The sequence below is a fragment of the Myotis brandtii genome, unplaced genomic scaffold (assembly GCF_000412655.1).
Source record: "Myotis brandtii unplaced genomic scaffold, ASM41265v1 scaffold215, whole genome shotgun sequence".
Taxonomy (NCBI): domain Eukaryota; kingdom Metazoa; phylum Chordata; class Mammalia; order Chiroptera; family Vespertilionidae; genus Myotis; species Myotis brandtii.
This window is the reverse complement of record NW_005358043.1, coordinates 3,292,243-3,311,039: the sequence shown is the minus strand read 5'-3', so window position 1 is coordinate 3,311,039 and position 18,797 is coordinate 3,292,243. Positions and strand designations below refer to the sequence as shown.

Genomic DNA, 18,797 nt, shown 5'->3' with positions numbered 1-18,797 from the left:
GAGGGACACCCCTGCCCCCGCCCCCCCCCCCCGCACAAATTTTCATGCACTGGGCCTCTAGTTTTATATAAATACCACAACCTAAATTTACATAGAAAATTCTCTCAAAGGTTAGCCTCTAAATAGTATTATGAGGAGAATTAACCTCTGAGCTTGCCAGTAGCACAAGGGCCCCAGGAAGAAATGTCAGAACTAATCTTTTGAGCAGGATTTGAGGTTTATACTACTCATTCAGAATTGCCTCTTTCTTTGTGTTCACATACACACACTCTTTTGTTGTGGTACCCTGCACGCCAACTGACAGTACGTAATTTATATATATGTCAGTTTTCAACCACCCACCTGACTGTGAGCCCCTTGAGGGCAGGGCTGTTTCTTATACATCCTTGTATCCCCAGCCCTCTGTGGACTGCCTAACATATAAGGGGCTCCAGAGTGACATCTAGAATGACATCCTGCCTGGCCGGTGTGACTCAGTGGTTGAGCACTGACCTATGAACCAGGAGGTCATGGTTTGATTCCTGGTCAGGGCACATGCCCAAGTTGTGGGCTCAATCCCCAGTGTGGGGCATGCATGCGGCAGCAGATCAATGATTCTCTCTCATCATTGATGTTTCTATCTCTCTCTCCCTCTCCCTTTCTCTCTGAAATCAATAAAAATATATTTAAAACAATAAAAATAACATAAAATAAAATGACATTCCAATGAAGGAGAAATAGTCTCAATACCCAACATGGTGTCCAATTATATTCTATAAAAATGCATCTTAATTCTTTATTGTTCTATGAAGTTGTCATTTCTGTTCATAAAGTAATCATTATGAGAGTTTTGTGTAAGATAGCTGAGGTCCATAGCTGCTAAAAAATCCAAGCAATTTACAGCTTGAAACATCTGAAGTGTAATGAGAATATCACTTTTAACATATAAGCTATTCATAGAGAACAATATGCCATATGGCAAAAGGATATTACCCAAGAGGCCTGCTGTTGCTTTTGTGAAAATGACAGATGGTTCTGTTTATCACAGGATTAACTTCATCAGAAAAACTTTACACCCACCCATTGAAAAATGTGATTATAGAAATTCACAGAAATCATACTCCTGGCAGCGACATTAGTTCTAGAAACGTTTGTACTTGTACTTACTTGTTAAAAAGGTGATTGTCCACCTTTATCTTTGAATAGGCTTTGAAGTCATCTGGCATCAACATAACAGGGATTTGAACATGGCTCAGTTCATTGATCTAGAAAAACATAAAATAAATGCCACAGGTTACTACAATCTAGGTGGGAAGTGTGTGGAACTTTCAGCTCACCCACTGGATGGGAGGTGGGTCCTGCAGCAGATTAAGCGCGGTAACAACTCCTGAACATCAAGAGCTGAGGAGCTCCCGGGTTGGGGAAGGCATTCACATGCCAGAAGGCTGGTGTAGCCCAGTGCCAGGGGACAGAAGCGCCTGTACTCTGGACCCTTTTGGGCTTGCCCCTGCACCGCTTCATCTGGGTTCTTTATAATGTACTTCATGATAAACTGGTAAATGTAAGTAAACGTTCTCCATGAGCTGCTCTAGCAAACTGAACCTGAGGAGACAGTCTTGGGAACATCCAATTTATAGCCAGTCGGTAAGGAGCACAAGTGACAACCTGCACTTGCAATTGGCCTCTGAAAAGGGAGCAGTCTATGGGGCGAGCCCTGAACCCAGGGGATCTAACGCTGTCTCCAGGTAGATAGCGTCAGGATTAAGTTCATTGCTTCCTGGTGTTAGAAAAATTACACATAGAAGATAGACAGAGCTCTGGCCACTGTGGTTCAGTTGGTTGGAGCGTGTCCTGTACACCGCAAGGTCACAGGTTCATCCGGTCAGGGCACATACCCAGGTTGCAGGTTCAATGTCTGGTAGTGACCATGCAGGAGACAACCAGTCAATGTATCTCTCTCACATCGATGTTTCTCTCTCTCTCTCCTCTTTGTCTTCCCTCCCTTTCTAAAATAAAATTAAAAAAAGGATACATAGATAGTGTATGTGTATCCATCAAAACTATCTTTCAAAAAAAAATAAAAGCAAAATAAAGCCTTTTCTTTACAAACAAAAACTGACAAGTTACCTACAACAGAATGTAAAGAAACTAGTAAGATTTAGAAACATATTATTTAGAGTCTAAGGATATATACTTCAGAAAAAAAGTGTGTGGAAGATCTGAGATACAAAAAGAATAGTAAGCAAATAAATAAGGTAAATACGTGGATAAATGTAAGTAAGCATTGCCTATATGAAGCAGTAATGCTTAATTCACTGGGTTACAAAGGACGGGTATAAGCACTGGAAAGCAACGCGTGGAAGCAGGAAGCAGGTGGTTGGAGTTGCAGTGCTCCTGTGCTGTTCAGGAGGAGAGTTAAGATGTTAACTTTTAGACTAAGAATGAAGCTGGTGGGAATGCAGACTGGTGCAGCCACTGTGGAGAACAGTATGGAGTTTCCTCAAAAAACTAAAAATGGAACTCCCATTTGACCCAGTGATCCCACTTCTAGGAATATATCCCAAGAAACTAGAAATACCAATCAGAAAGGATGCACCCCTATGTTCATAGCAGCACAATTTACAATAGCTAAGATTTGGAAACAGCCTAAGTGCCCATGAATGGATTAACGAACTATGGTACATCTACACAATGGAATACTACACTGTGGTAAAAAAGAAGGAATTCTTACCATTTGCAACAGCATGGATGGAACTGGAGAGCATTATGCTAAGTGAAATAAGCCAGTCAGAGAAAGATAAATATCATATGACCTCACTCATTTATGGAATATAATGATCAACATAAACTGTTGATGAACAAAAACAGATCCTGAGACAGAAAAGCATCGATCAGACCATCAAACCTCAGAGGGAAGGTAGGGGAGGATGGGGGTAAGGGGGAGAGATCAACCAAAGGACTTGTATGCATGCATATAAGCCAAACCAATGGACACAGACATCAGGGGGGTGAGGGCATGAGTTGGAGGTGGGGGGGCTATGGGGGGATAGAACACATATGTAGTACCTTAATCAATAAAGAAAAAAAAATTTTTAAAAAGAGTGAAGGTAAAATTCTAAATATTAAAAGAATAGAAACAGAGTATATAACCTCTACGCTAGTGGAAAAAAACAAACAGTAAGAATACAAATAAAACTCATTTGAAAAAAAGAATACAAGAAGAAAAAATAAGCGCTGTAAAAGTAGGACAAATAGAAAGTAAATGAAAGAAACAAACCTGGATCTGTACAGAATCACAATAGGCAAAAGTAGGCTAGAAGTTAAAATAAAGATGGTTAAAATAAAGTAAAAACAACTATAAACTACATGCAAGGGACATAACTAAAACACAAGAACTCAAAAAGATTAAAAGTTAAGGAAGAAAAAATACATATTAAATAGTACTAAAATTATTGAAAGCTAGTTTACCTTTACTGGTATTAGATAAACTAATAACTTTAAGATAAAAGCATTGCTAAGAATAAAGAAGGTCTGTATATAATGATAAAATGTTCAATTAGCCAAAAAGATAAGATTCATATTTTATAAGTACCTAATTAGCCTGAAAGTATAGAGCAAAAACTGTTCAGACCTCTGGGAGAATGGACAATCCATCGTTAAAGAGAAATATTTAAATATGCTTTGATAGTTCAAACAGTCAAAAAATTTAAATTGAACATTATTCATTCAGTATTTGCTACACACCTATTACTGCCAAGTGTTCATCTAGTTGCTTTGGATAGGTTGTTGAACAAAACACATTAACGTGCCTGTCCTCCCAGAACTTATATTGTAGCGGGGAGAGTCAGACAATAAAACAATAAACTTAGTAAATTACAATGTGGGCAGTAAATTATCTACTATGTTAGAGAGCTATGAAAAAAAGAGCAGGATAAAAGAGCTAGGACATGGCCATCAGTACTTGGGTGGGGATCACTGATACATTAAAAATAGGGTAGGTTAGGGTGGGCCAAGGTTTGAAAGAGACAAGGGAGTTAGCATTCCAGTGCAAAGGCCCTGGGGCAGGGATGTGCCTGGTATGCTTGGGAAGAGGGGACCAGCCTGGCTGTAGCAGATGACAGGTGAAATAGGAGGAACTGAGATCAGAGAAGTAAAGGGAAGCTGGGCCTATAGGACTCTGGAGATACTGAAAGGACTCTGGCTTTTACTCTACGCAGATGTAGGGTTCTGGGTGGTAGAGTGATGATATCACTTAACCAACTTAGGGTTTCAGAAGATTACTGGGTGGGGGAAGGGTTTGGGGTGGGGGAAGCACAAGTGCAGAAGTAGCAAGACCAGTTATGAGTAACCGTAACAATAGCCTATTTGACTAGGGTGACCACATATTTTGAAAGCAGAGCCAGCCTGATTTCCTGTGGTCCTGAATGTGTGTGTGAGAAAGACAGGAGCCAAGTCCTGCTCAGAGGCTTTGGCCTGAGCAATCAGGAGGGAGCTGCCATCAACCCAGACGGGGGACTTCTCAGGCTTCATTTTTATGCTTTTGATTTTTAAATCATGTTAAAGAATTACCTGTTCTGAAAATTAAGTACTTTAATAATTTTTTTAAACTATGACGAAAAGAAAAAACATATGTGCAAGCCACCGCATTTCCTAAAAAAAATATTATGTTAATATTTTAATAAATATTACAGTAATCGTTTAATCAATAGAATACATATACTAATTAGTATATAATTATGTTCTACTGGGCTCTGCACAAATACTCAAACCTTATGATCAAACCACCCTCATTTCCTGATCCACTCTGACTTTCCCATTTTTACACATCTGCTGAGAATCCAACTTCCCAAAGATACCACGTCATTGGAAGGAAAGCAGCACAATTTAAATTTAAATTGTGAACTCCCTCCAGCTAGTGGTTTGCATCTGTCCTACGGATATTGTGTATGCCCATGTTACCCTTGAAATTTTAAAATATCCCGTGGCATGCCTCAGAATTTGCTGCAATGCCCTAGGGCACTTCCCACAGTTTGGGAAGCACAGATATAAATAGCAGCAGATGCTTAAAACAGCAAATGATACAATCTAATTATGGAATAAAATGATCAGAATAATACCTTAAAATTCATTGTATTAGATTATAACCTATAGCCACTTTATAATGACCCAAATAACCTTAATTACAACCACCAGTTAATCCTTACCTCATAAAAACTGATTCATATCACCTTTTCATGCAAGTGGTTTTCTTGGGATAACTCTATACCAGCTGCATTTGTATAAGGCCAACTCACAATTCTCCTATCAAATTAATGTGATAACTTAACCAGACATCACATTTAGCTTTTTCTGATTAATTAAAATTTCCTTCATTTTGTGGTGAGTAAAAATTTCTGAAACTGCAACTTAACAAAACTCTAGACTAATTTAAAATCACATAATCTCTCCTATTCAGTTGATTCAAGTATCTTACAATATTAAATAACTAGAGGCCCAGTGCACAAAATCTGTGCACTCACGGGGGACCCTCAGGCCAGCTTGCGACCCCTCGCAGTCGGGAAGCCCTTAGGGGATGTCTGACTGATGCTGTAAGCCAGCAGTCGGACATCCTTAGCGCTGCTACAGAGGCGGGAGAGGCTCCCATGACTGCTGTTGCGCTTGCCAGCGGTGAGCCCGGCTTCTGGCTGAGCAGCACTCCCTCTGTGGGAGCACACTGACCACCAGGGGGCAGCTGCTATGTTGAGCGTCTGCCCCTGGTGGTCAGTGCGTGTCATAGCAACTTGTTGTTCTGCCGTTCGGTCGATTTGCATATTAGTCTTTTATTATATTAGTCTTTTATTATGTAGGATTCTCAGAGTATATTTGTAAAAAAATTAAATTTACATCTTTGTACTAGCACTGGAATATCAAAGTTTTAAACAAAAAGAGAGAGAATCAGAACTAAAGGCCAAGTCTTGTGACAATAAGAACAATCAGAATGAAGCTGATGCCAATCAATTTTTCAATATTTTGTGGAAATAAAAGTGTAAACAAAAACAATGGAAGTTTACAGGATGGCCAGGAAAATTAGGGAGTAATCCATTTCATATTGCTTTCACTAAATTATACAGAAAAAAAGTTGGAGAGAACATAAATGATTTCTTTTACCACATCTATGCTTCAAGTGATTACTGAGAAAGCAAAACCCAATTTGGAAGTAGGAAAAGAAATACTTTTTGCTTTATAGTTCCTGCTCTGAAAAATGTTTTGTGGAAAAAATTATGAAAAGCTTTCAGCCAAGATGGAATGTGTAATTTGAGCATTTCCCGTATCGATTCCTTTCATGAGTATAATGTGTGAGCGTCCACTCTGGGTTGGGCAGGGCCCAAACACCAGTGCTCATCCCATGGTGCTTTCGGTCGAGAGGGGCACATGCATTAACTGAAGAATTGCACAAATGTAACACTTCAACAATGACAAGTGTCCGGAGACAGGACTTCAGGCTATGAGCAAGGATGACAGGCGTGGACCAGGGTGGTTGATAACTGAAGGAGGGGCTGGCTGGACTGGAGCAGAGGGCAGGTGGAGAGGGGTGCCAGGAAGTAGGGTTGCAGTGACAAAAGGGGGCACAGTTAACTGGAGAAATGACAGGTTAATGTGGTAGGAGTGCAGACATCGAGAGGGCACGTGATGGGATGGGGCTGGACAGCACGTCTAGGAGGACTGTAAGAGGATGGTAGTCTGGCAAAGGGCAGAGGCAGCTGAATGGGGGAAGTAGATCCCAGTGATACTGAGGTGGTAAAACACAGGCTGAGTGACAGCAAAGATCGTGATGCCATTTAGAGACAGAGTATTTTAAAAGGAGTTCAGTTTTGAACTTGTTAAATTTGATGTGCTCCTGAGACATGGTAAGTGTTGATGTCAAGGAGGCAGGTGGACACATGGATCTGATGTTCTCAGGGGAAGCCTGGCCCGGAGATAAAAATATATGCCTCTGTGTCTAAGACATTGTTCTTCCTCAGGAATGAATGAGATAATCCCGAGAGTGGGCACAATGAGAGGACAGGAAGCCTCTCATTGAACATCAATGGTTAACAGCTCGAAGAGGAGAAGAAAGAGAAGAACTGAGGTGGCAGAGTCACCTCATGGACATGAAGGAGAGAGTAAGTCAAGAACAAGATGGAACGAACAGCGTTGAATGCTTCTTAGAAGTCAAATGGGATGAGGACTGGAAATGTCTGCTGAACTGAACAACATGGAGTCTTTGGTGACCTTGGTGTGATGGAGCCGAGCAATGGAACCAGCCTGGAGTCAGTTGGTGAGAGGATGCGGACACTGAATCTGGCTAGTTTTTAAGAAGTCTGGACGTGAAGGAGAGGGGAGAGATGAAGAAAATGAGGGATGGAGGAAGGGCCCTTCCTGAGAAGGTAGGAGGGGAGGGGATCCAAGCATACATGAAAGAAATGGCTCTGGGAGGCAAGTCCTCTATCAACAAGAGAGAACAGGACAGGAGTTGTATACAAGGGGCAGAATCTGGCTGAGGGAAGACAGTAGTTCCCACCCACTGGCTCCAATTTTCTCTGGGAAGTAGGAGCCGTGGCCATGTGCTGGGAGTGGGAGGCAGGCTAGGGGGTTCAGAGGCTTAGCGAGAACACAGAGAAAGTGACCACAGAATGTGGGAGAACAAGTTGGAAGAAATAGGGCTGGGCTTTGGGGCAGAATGAATGGTCAATTTGTAGGAAGCCAATCGAACTCATGGAATGACATTCCAACAGGGTCCGCCTCAGGGTGCAGGTGCAGGCGCAGAGGTGAGGGTGGTTGGTCAGGTATGAGGTCTTTGCTGGTTGAATGTGCCAGAACGAGGACACAAAATGTGCCATAAAGAGCAATGGAATGAATTCCAGGATAACCAGTTAGAAATGGAAAGTCAATATAAAGCACTACCCCCGACTATAGAGATTTTTCCCTTGATGGGGCAGCACATACACAAACAGTGAGATGCAAAGCAGCAGAGAAGAAGTGCTGGCGCCCAGACAGTAAGTGCCGCAGGAGCTCAGCAAGGAGCCACTGCAGCAGGGCTGGGCAAGGGCTTCGGGAGGGTGCAGCTGCTGTGACTTTTGACAGATGAAGAGATGTGACCCGTGTTTCATAAAAACGTTTGGAAAATGCACACATTCAGTTATTTCTGCGAGTCCCACAGTCACAAATCAGAGTGTCCCAGAAAGTAGAGAATGTTTGGCCCTCCTTACTAGAGGAGAAAAGAGATAAGAATCAAAGATTATTACACTTCCACTTTGGTTTATGGAGAATCATAAAATGATGCAATTAAGAGAATCTTAGAGATTCTACTGTCTACTCTCTCATTTTGCAGATTACAATGCATCCTGGTATATCATCCTGTTATCATCAAGCAGTAGCTAGGCACTAAATTATACTAGTATCAGCTACTTCATGGGCATTTTACCTTTCTTCTGGATTGTCTTTCATTCATGATTGCTTCACGTTTCCTTTGGGTTTCTTCTTTCCCCCCAAAATTCTCCCCCCAAACCTCTGGTCAGGTGAGTAGCTAGACTTAATGACGTATGAAAGAATATTTCACCAACTAGAGGATTTACCACTTAAAAAGAGCTTTTATTTAGTAAACAATATTTTCAATAGTGTACCCCTGAGCCCCTATATTTTTTTCTATAAACATGTTTTATTTTTTGTATTCAAGACTCACCAGTCATTCAACAGTTTTAGCAAAATGCTTTAATTATAGCACTGCCCAATAAGTGAAAGGCCATTTAACTTCCTGGGTAACTCTCTCCTGTAGCCTACTACTTAGACACCGCACACACTGAAATCCTTGTCTGTAGTTCACATTCATTAGTGATACAGGCAATGACAATGACCTATAATCTTGAATACAGTTGAGGTAATCCTATTTGTTAATTTCTATATTCCACATAGAGCTATGGGTTGTGAACTTTCAAATTTCAGGACAAATTTCTTGGGTTTCAAAGTCTTCAGTTTAAGAAAAATTTAATTTATTAGTCTGCCTACCTAGCACAATCATTCTATGTAGGCCACCTCAAAATTGGCGGCTAAACTAATAATGCTTTATCATCATATTAACAAAGCATTTACAATTTTATTTCCTTATAGATGCTTACATAGACAATACATATATAATTATATTTATATATGCTATATAATATTCATAAGAAAAAATAATTTGTGTTAACCATTACTATGTTGAGGGGGAAAATAAAACATACTCACCCCATAGAAATAAAGCATGTATTATGAAATGCAACTAGTTTTTAATTTATGAAGGTGAAAATGCTTTTGGAGATTATTAAACTTTTATTAGGTTAGTTAATAAACTAAAAGCACTAGGTTCTATTATTAAGGCCACATTTAAGCTTCATTCAGGTGAAAAATGTTTAATAAACTCTCACAACAGAAGTGCGATACCACTTTATACTTATGAAGTACTAGTTGTCAAACCACTTTGGCAAATATTTTTTCATTTTCTATTTGTACTGACAGTTGTATTCACAGTCCTAGAGAGCTCATGACCATAAAAGTACATTTTAAATACCCCGATGCAGAGAGGCTGTGGGCTGGGTCTCTAGTGCCCTGGGAAGGGTCTCTTATTTCTGTCATATGGCACCAGTCAGCCCAAAACAGACAAGTGTGAACCAGCTGTGCCTTTCTGCTTCGTCACTGGGTGTTAATGTGGAAGCACAGGGGCCCAACATAAGACATAAAAAAAGAAGCTTTGTTGTCAACATCAATAGACCCAATGGCCAAGGGGGGCTGGGAGGGTGACTAGAAGGTTTATTGTAAATTGCCCAAATGTTCCTGGTTGTATTATAATTCAAGAGTTGGGGGGAAAGGGATAGGGGGAGAGTGTAGGTGGAGGGGAAAGTATTAGTTGACCCTGTGGGTGGTGAAGGGAGAAGGATGGGGAGGGCCATTGAGATCTGGGTGGAGCTTGGCCTACACTCACATTAATACTTGCCACTAGTCTTACTGCAATACTTGGTGAGCACCTGCTAAGCACACACTGAACACTTTGGACACAGTATCTGATCTGATCTTTATAAGCAAACGGGAGTAGGGACTATCATCCCCATTTTCCAGATAAGGAAATCGAGGCTTGGTGAGATTAGGTGAACTAATCCAGGCTAAGTCTTCCTCAGTCAGGCAACTCACTTGAGTTTCCTTAAATATAAAATTCAGGGGGCGGGACTGGCTGACCAAAGATCATTTGGAGCTGCTGAAAGCCTGTGAGGTAAGAAGCACAGCAACTTCATAAGACATACACCTGAAATATAAGGATCCGTTGCATTTAAAAACCTCTACATGATTCCTACTTTAAAAGAGGAATAATTAACTATATGCTGAGGATAAATGATTAAAAACATGTTTAACTGAATATGCACCATGACCTACTGCCATTATCTCAGCGGTGAAGACCTTATCACTGGAAAGTTGTCATTTCTCTGACATTCCTTGTCATTTCAAAAAAGGGAAAATAAATATTCCTCAAAGGTCCATTAAATCTAATGAATCGCCAACAGAATGCTTGAAGGATACAAAATCAATTTCCAAACAATTATTTATTAAAGCAAATTATCTCAGTTTTCCTTTATGAAAATTATGATTCACACACAGCACAGTAAAATTTATGTGGATTTCTCCTTTTAAAATGCTAAATGGCCAACTCAGAAAAAGTGTCTTGGTTTCTCTCTTCAGCAAAACATGCAAATTCCTATTCCACTCAAGTTATCTCCAACACTGTAAAACGTAGGTGGTGTGTGTGTGTGTGTGTGTGTGTGTGTGTGTGTGTGTGGTGTGTGTGTGTGTGTTCTCTCCAGATCTGCTGATTGGAATGAGTGTCATTCCTGCAGATGTAACACTGAATTCACACTGGCAAGAAAACAAAGTTTGCAATTAAGCTGCAAAAAAGGGCATAACAAATAGCTACTGGACAAGGAATAAATAAGTGAGAGCCAGCTGGTAATGGTTCTGAAATTAAGACATACAGAGGTATGCCCACAAAGCCATTTCACACTGAGACATTTAAAAAATAAATTCACTAATGTATATAATTTTAAGTCAAGAATATGTTCATAAATTGTGAGACATTATTAATGGTGCTTGCTTAATTCAGATATATTCACCCTAAATACCACAGTTCCAGACTAACACATAATTAGTAACTGGTTTTCATTCAGCCAAGCATACACAAAAAGGAGCAAAAAAAAAAAATGCTTAAAAAAAAAAAACCAGGGAAAAAGAAAACTCTCAAATGTAGTAGTCAGAGACAGTTAATCTAATTAGAATAGACAACTCCCTACAAATCATGGCATACTGAGAAGAAATAGGAGGCATCCAGCAGGGTGTGCTGCTGGGTAGAAAGGCTGAATGAGAGCGGGCGGAGGAACTGGTTTCCTGGCAGCTGGTCCATCTGAGGTGGGGGCAGAACAGGAGATGGCAAGAGTGGGAATTATCTTAAAAGGCCCACTTACCCCTCCTCAATATCTCAAGAAGCAGATTGAAAAGGGCTTATTTTATCTCCCAAACAACATTCCTACCACTTAAATATGAGTGTACATTTTAAAACACAATTCAATAAAAAAAAAAAGTAGGAGGATTATGGAGTTATAAATCCAGGCAAGATTAGCACAAAGGATTCAAGACCCTTTTTTTGGGGGGCGGGGGGGGGGGGGCGTGGATTGTAATGCATAACTCGACATGTCTACTATTTTGGGCACTACTTTAACTTTAATTAATTTCTTAGGGAAATCAAATAATAAATGCCATATCAGATTTCCCAGACTTTACAAGTTTTTCAATCGCTTCTGGCTTCCATGATAGGATCCTGACTTTAAGTGATAAAAGAAAGTGATATAAATTCACCATTAAATCCCTTCATCATATCAGTATCTGAAAATAGCACTTATTAGAATCATCCTAAAAAGCAAAATTCCTTTGTGGATTCCATGGTTGTTAAGCATAGAAGGATTCCTCCCACCAAACCGTTTACTTTGAACATTTCTGCTCTAGTTCGTTGGATTTAGGAAGTGAATGAGTAGAAAACTAAAAGTACTACTAGACCTGAGAGTTGAGGGCATTCCAGAGCTACTGAGACGTATCAGCTGGAAGCCCTGGCACCTTCCGTCCCTGTGGCACAAACAGCAGGGGCCATTTGAATGTGAATTAAACTTTCCCTGATTCTCCCCAGAGGTATACAATGACCTCAGGTGCATTTCTAAGAAAATATTTTCCATGGTGTGACTGAGACAAGTCAAGATTGTACATGTCCTTCCCCAGGGTTTTCTCCAGACTCATGTACACTATTTCGGGAGGGGGTGGGGGGCGGGAGCAGGGAAACAGACATAATAATTTTAAGAAACTTTAACAAATTAGTTAGACTGCTGGTGTACACAGAATTGTCCAAATTGGGTGCAAATACCTATAACCACCCCTTTCAAATGCCTGGGAACAGACTTCTACAAAATTCTTGCAATACTACTGTTTGTAAAATGGGAATAGCACTGCTGATTTATATACCAAAGTTCATACTTTATGTGGCTATAGTAACCACAATGTCCTTAGAACAAAGAATATCATAAAGGCAACATTTTCTCTTTTTTCTACTAATTTCCTTAGCAAATTTAAAGCAGTGGGGAAGATTATCTAAAATTTTTAATCTGATTTCTACCATGTATTTGATAACTATTTGCAATTTCTTATTCTATATTTTTTTAAAATTACCTTGATCATAAGTTCTCATTTAGAAACGTATAGTAGTGTGCCAAATATAGGTTGAAATAATTTTAAAAATTCAAGTCTCACTCACTATGACTCAAGCTTGCAGCCCGCACTTGGAATGGTGTGGCTCTCATTACAACTTACTAGTAGACTGCTAATTGAGTAGCAATTTAAAAGTTCTGAGGTTTCAGAGGGGCAGGCAGAGCAAATTAGAGTCAATTATAGAGGTAGGAGAAACAGGCAGCTGAAAATGTTTGTGAAATGTATTTTTATTTGTCTTCAGGCAGGAGGCTCAATTTTCTACAGCTGCTCCAACACAATTCATTTTCTAAGACCATTTTTAAAAGAGTTAATGTCTTTGCATTTGCAGATAAGACAAAATCAAAGATGCAAGTTTATTTTAATTAAAGCCTTCTTTTGAAATGTGAGCTACCTTCAAATGTCTAGAAAAACAATGCTTTATTTCAGTGAGCCAAGTAAAACTGTTCTGATAGCAAAGCAGAGCTGTGAATCAATCCGGCACAGAGGCCTGTCATGCCAGCATCTACTAAACTAAAAAGCCCGAATTATTACACTTAAGGGGATTTTTCTGTTGAACAAGGATCATTAAGTCAATCTTTTGATTAATGGCTACTTGACTAAAATTAAAATGTCATCAGAAATATTTAAACTCTTGCTAAGAATCTCTAATTTATGACACACACACACCCTACCATAGACCATCTGTCAACGTGGTATCTGCACGCTCAATCAGACTTCTGGTGGGTGTTCCTCACTGCCTGGCCCTCTGCCAACCTCATCCGAAAGAATGAAGTCATGTTAACATTTTACCTTTCATGAACCAAAGCATCTGATATTAAACTTGAAATGCGGCCAACAATTTACAGGCTCTAACAGAGGTAATACAGGCTTTTAAAAATTCAAGAAAAATTTTGCCAATGAAAACAAGATCTTACAATGTGAGTATGGTCCACGCATAAGGCCGCCAGGCTTGGAGTCAGGAGACCAACGTGGTCCTGCCACTTCATCACCTGCATCACCTTGAACACATTGCTCAGCTCTCTTGATCCTGCTTCTTCGAATGAGTTCGAGAAGACAAGAGATTGCAAGTGATGTACTGTTGGGCCCAGACAGTGATTTAGAAAATGCTTGAATTAATTACCAAATTTTTTCAGCCTTGAGAAAATTTACATACAGATTGGGATTTCTGGCTTCTTTGAAAAGCAGGATGATCTGGCATCTAGCCTGGAACCACTCATCTGGTGCTGAGCAGCAGCGGGAATGCACCCTCTAGTTGGGCACAGGTCCCACCACTCCTAGAACCTTTGGCCTGGATGACTTGCCTCATCCCAGGGTTTCAGCCACCACCAGGCTCCAGGGCCTGGCACATGGGAGGCGGTCTCACAGATACCAATGAATTGCAAAACAACCTTCCACAGAGTTCTCTACATTTTAGAAGAAATAAATGACCTCATGAAGTGCTTTGTTTAAATGGGTGTAGGGCTTGCACAAAAATAGGGTAAGAAGTCACAGCTCCCCAATATTATAATCAAGGACATTGCATGATCTTGATCCTTTGTTGACATCAACATATAGACATGGCAGGGATGCTGAACTGAGATGGTATGCCTGCAGCTGCCTGTAACCAGGCCTGTCTCCAGAAGGGCATTGAGGCTGGCACACAGGAAAGTCAAGAGAAGAGAGACAAGAGCCATGGTGGAGATGACATCATTTGAGCCTCTGAACCCACTGGATCCTGAGGCCAGCCTATCTCCCGCCATCCTTCCCAGATACACAAACCAATAAACCCTTTAAGCCAGCGGTCCTCAACCTGTGGGTCGCGACCCCTTTGGGGGTGGAACAACCCTTTCACAGGGGTTGCCTAAGACCATCGGAAAACACATATACAATTACATATTGTTTTTGTGATTAATCACTATGCCTTAATTATGTTCAATTTGTAACAATGAAATTGGGGGTCACCACAACATGAGGAACTGTATTAAAGGGTCATGGCATTAGGAAGGTTGAGAACCACTGCTTTAAGCTAATGGAAGTTAGGTTTCTGACACTTGCAATGGAAGATATCCAAATATAACACTCAACTACTTAGTGGAGGTTGAATGAATACGAACTTTATTCACCTGCAGGGAGGGGGGACAGGAATGCTAACAATGACACACACTCCAAGAAAAGGATCTTGAGAGTTTCAAATGAACATAGTTTACTTTTTATATTCAGATATCTACCATGCCAAAGTAATTTAAGACTTCCTGATGTCTTTCTGTACATTCATCCACTGACAAGGACACCCTAAAAGTACAGTGCCCCAAGTGGACTGTGAAAGAGAAGCTCCCAGAAGGCACTAGAAGGTGTCAGGCTGATAGCAATTCTCAAACACCCTCTGGCTCCGGAGAAGATGAGGTGGAGCTGGTATGTAAAGCAGCTGTCTCACTGACACACCCAGACGGGGACCACATCTGCTGAAAAGGCGAGGAGGGACAGCCATGCCTTTAGAAGCCCAATCATTCACACATGGTCGACAAAACCTACAACATGATGGAGAAGGGAATGGGCATGTATAGTTCAGCATTTAAAAAATAAAACAGGTTTCTTCAGCAAACATCAAAGTTGAGACCTATGTTAGGATTCCAGAAGGGACGCACTGAATTCCTGCTGTAGTTAGGGTTGGACTTTTGTTTTTCTTTCCAGGAACAGGGCAGAGGGGCAGCTTGTTTTACTGCAGAAGAGAGAACAATAAGAGGAAGGTTACCGCTATGCAGCCTATGCAGTTTTCCTGGTACCTGTTTTAGGTGGTGAGTGGGCCATGCATTTTTATCTCCTTCCCTTCCAGAAACTGCTAAAATGACAATAAAGGGAGAGATAGAAAAAAAGCAACATGGCAGAGAAAATTGGTGAGCAGACAACAGAAGAGGAGACATTTCAAAGAATTTTTAAAAGATAAAAAATAGATTGTTAACGGATGTGAGGCGAGAAAGCTGCCACCCAAATGCCCGTGGCCACTTTGCTCTCACGGATGCAGAACAAGCACCTGGAGTTCAGGCAGCCGAAAGCACGTGGCCTATCGCCAACCACTGCACCGCGGCAAGCAGGGAACTGATTCTTCACAGGGCTGAACCCAAAGGCTTCCGAGCTGGGAACGCAGACACAGAGCAGGGCAGGGCTGGGCCACGGGAGGTGCGGCAGTCTCTGCTCTCACCCCGGGACCTCGGCACCTGCCCTCTGCTCTGCTGCAGGCTCTCCTGTGGCCACTTCCTGAGGGGACACAGGCAGATTCCTCTCGGGAGAAAAGGCCCTAGAAACACTCCACAGTGGGCAACACTAGAGAAGCTGTCCGCTCCCCAGCCACCCTCACGTAGAAGCCCACTGGGTCAACGAGCATCACCTCTCCATGTCCCCGGAACTTGCGAACTGTGTTAAATGAAATGGATAGCAATGAGCGGCTAGACACGTGAGGGAAGCCCCTAATACCAAGGAGAAGAACTGAAACAAATCTATCGGGGGTTTTTTCTGTGATATTTCATATCATACAATACTAAGCTACCAAATTCAATACTTCACCAAGTACTAAAAATCCTTGAGACATAGTAAGGTCAATACTGACTACTACTTTAACCAGAAGCTGTGTATTATTTAACTAAGAGGAGGAATAAAAGGAGAAAGGAAAAGGAGTAGGAGAGCTATAGCATCACCTGTCACTGCAGAAAATGCACAGGTAATACCAACAATGGACATTCACAACAGTGTAAGCGTATTACCTAGAAATCTAGGGTAAATACCAGGCAAAATGACTGTATATTTGTGTTAATATGGAAAGTTCTCCAAGAAATAGTATAAAGTGTTAAATATGCTCCCATTTATGTTTTAGAGAAAAATTGTACCTTCATATATTTGTGTATGAAACTTGCAGAGAGTACATAAAAGCTGGAGGACTAGGTTTGCCAGTCTGGGGTGGGTGTGAAGTTCCTCACATGTTATTTCCGTAATAATAATAGAGAGAAAAATTAAAGCATTCATGAAGCAATGAACTCGGGAGACATCCCATAACTCTAAAGCAATGGTCCCCAACATGGGTACATGCTCTCCAGCAAGGAGATAGGAGAATTTCTATTTCTATTTAGTTTATATCTAAGAACGTTAACCATTGCACAATTTATTATACAGCTTCACATACAGCCGCATCAGTCCATATGTCAAAGCCATGAGCTATGTATTGTAAGGGAGGGAACCTGAAGAAACTGCAGGAATCCCACAACCTGGAGGGGTTGGCGGTTAACCAACCATGGACAAACACCATGCCTTTGTCCACGTCCAGTGTATCGCAATGGATTGCAGCTTACATGTGCCCAACTGAGTGGATTTACAGAACATACCATCTGGTTTTAACATCTGGTCTTAATTAACCCTCACAAAACAGACACGTGTTTCAAAGGACGCCTGAAAGAAACCACTGAATGAAGCTAATGCTAAAAACACAAGCACGTTAACAAGAATACGGCCGAGCTAACAGAGAGCTGGGCTCCTGGTGTGTTCTCTCTACTGACCATATTATGAGGTTAAAGCATTGATGATTTAATAAAAAAAATGACAAGAACAGTTCAAAAACAACTGAAGTTATTGAGATTATTTGAAATGTGGGCTCCTGTCCATATTGGTTAACTGATATAAATGCATTTCCCTACGTGTGTGCTGTGCCTTGAGATACTGGTAGATGATAGTATGGAGCTATCAAAGTGGGCCGGTCACTTAAAAACTAAGCACTTCCCTGGCTGGTGTGGCTCAGTGGTTGAGTATCGACCCAGGAAACAAGAGGTCATGAGTTCAATTCCAGGTCAGGGCACTTGGCCAGGTTGCATGCTCATCCCCAGTAGGGGGCGTGCAGGAGGCAGCCAATCAATGATGTTTCTCTCAACAATGCTTCTCTCCTCCCTCTCTCTCTCTCTAAAAAATAAAAACAAATTTATAAAACAAAACAGAACTTTTAAGCACTCAACTGGAACACAAACATCTATAACTTTTTCAATGATGTTTTAACATCATGTAATACTAAACTACAAAACTTAACACACCATCAAATTTTACTAATTGAATGAATAGTGTACAGAAACATCTTTCCAGGTTCCTTTAAAAGCAAAAGACTAAAAATCACATACCACTCATTATTCCTACCAAGGCAAAAATGCCAAAAGTATATGAAAACCATTACGGCACCAAATTCAATAAATTCCTTTGTCAGCAAATACTACTGGCAGATACATAAAAAAATACTGTTCAATATTTGAGGACTCAAGGTTTAGAAGACATTGCACAGCCTCCGAAATTTGCTTTATAGTTGCATCTAAGTGACAACATTTTTCTCCTGGGTGGGAGTTGTGCAGAAAAGGGGAAGGGAATTAAGTACAAACTTCCATTTACAAAATAAGTCATGTACAGCATAGACTATAAGTCAATAATATCATAACTATGTACAGTGGTTATTAGACTTATGTGATGATCTATTTATAAGGTAGGCAAATGTTGAATCACTATGTTGAAACTAATATAATATTGTATGTTGTCTGTCTGATGCCATTATAATAACCTGGTTATTATTTAACAGGAAAGGAGGAAAGGGAAGTCCAGACAGATACTTGCCCAGTAATGTCTGAGTCACCTGGGAAGGTGCTTGCTCGTCAATCACACATGAAAGTGAGTCAGTTGCCAGAATAGGTGTGGCCCCTGCCAGCATGTGAAATCTGATATATAAACTTCCAAGCAAAGGAGCCACGCTCTCTTGGCTCCAGGGCCCAGGCTCCCATGACCTCTGTGACAGGGGCACGCTCCCCTGCACCCACATGGCTCACGGCCTTGTGGGGCTCCACACATGGACTAATGGACTTTAATCAGCTTGGATGCTGAACTACACCCGGCTGCAACATGGAAGGGAAGCTCTGGACACTGGCCGTGCTTTGGGCTGAACCCACAGCTGCCCCTTTTCAGGTCTGGCTTAAGGGGCAGGGGACTTTGGAACCGGAGGAAGGTAACTTCACGCCAATACAGCCCATCCTCCG

General features: G+C 41.0%; 1 protein-coding gene across 5 annotated transcripts in view; it reads right to left on the bottom strand.

The window, feature by feature from the left end:
• Nucleotides 1-18,797, bottom strand: part of PIP4K2A (phosphatidylinositol-5-phosphate 4-kinase, type II, alpha) — a 158,228-nt gene that overhangs the window by 62,008 nt on the left and 77,423 nt on the right. For 3 of the 5 annotated variants that reach the window (XM_005865875.2, XM_014539363.1, XM_014539361.1), the window contains exon 2: nt 1,147-1,244. In XM_005865875.2, coding sequence (XP_005865937.1) covers nt 1,147-1,244 — 98 coding nt within the window. Of the gene's footprint in view, nt 1-1,146; nt 1,245-5,183; nt 5,327-13,682; nt 13,829-18,797 lie in introns of those variants that run through there. The other 2 variants (XM_014539360.1, XM_014539362.1) reach the window with 2 other exon arrangements.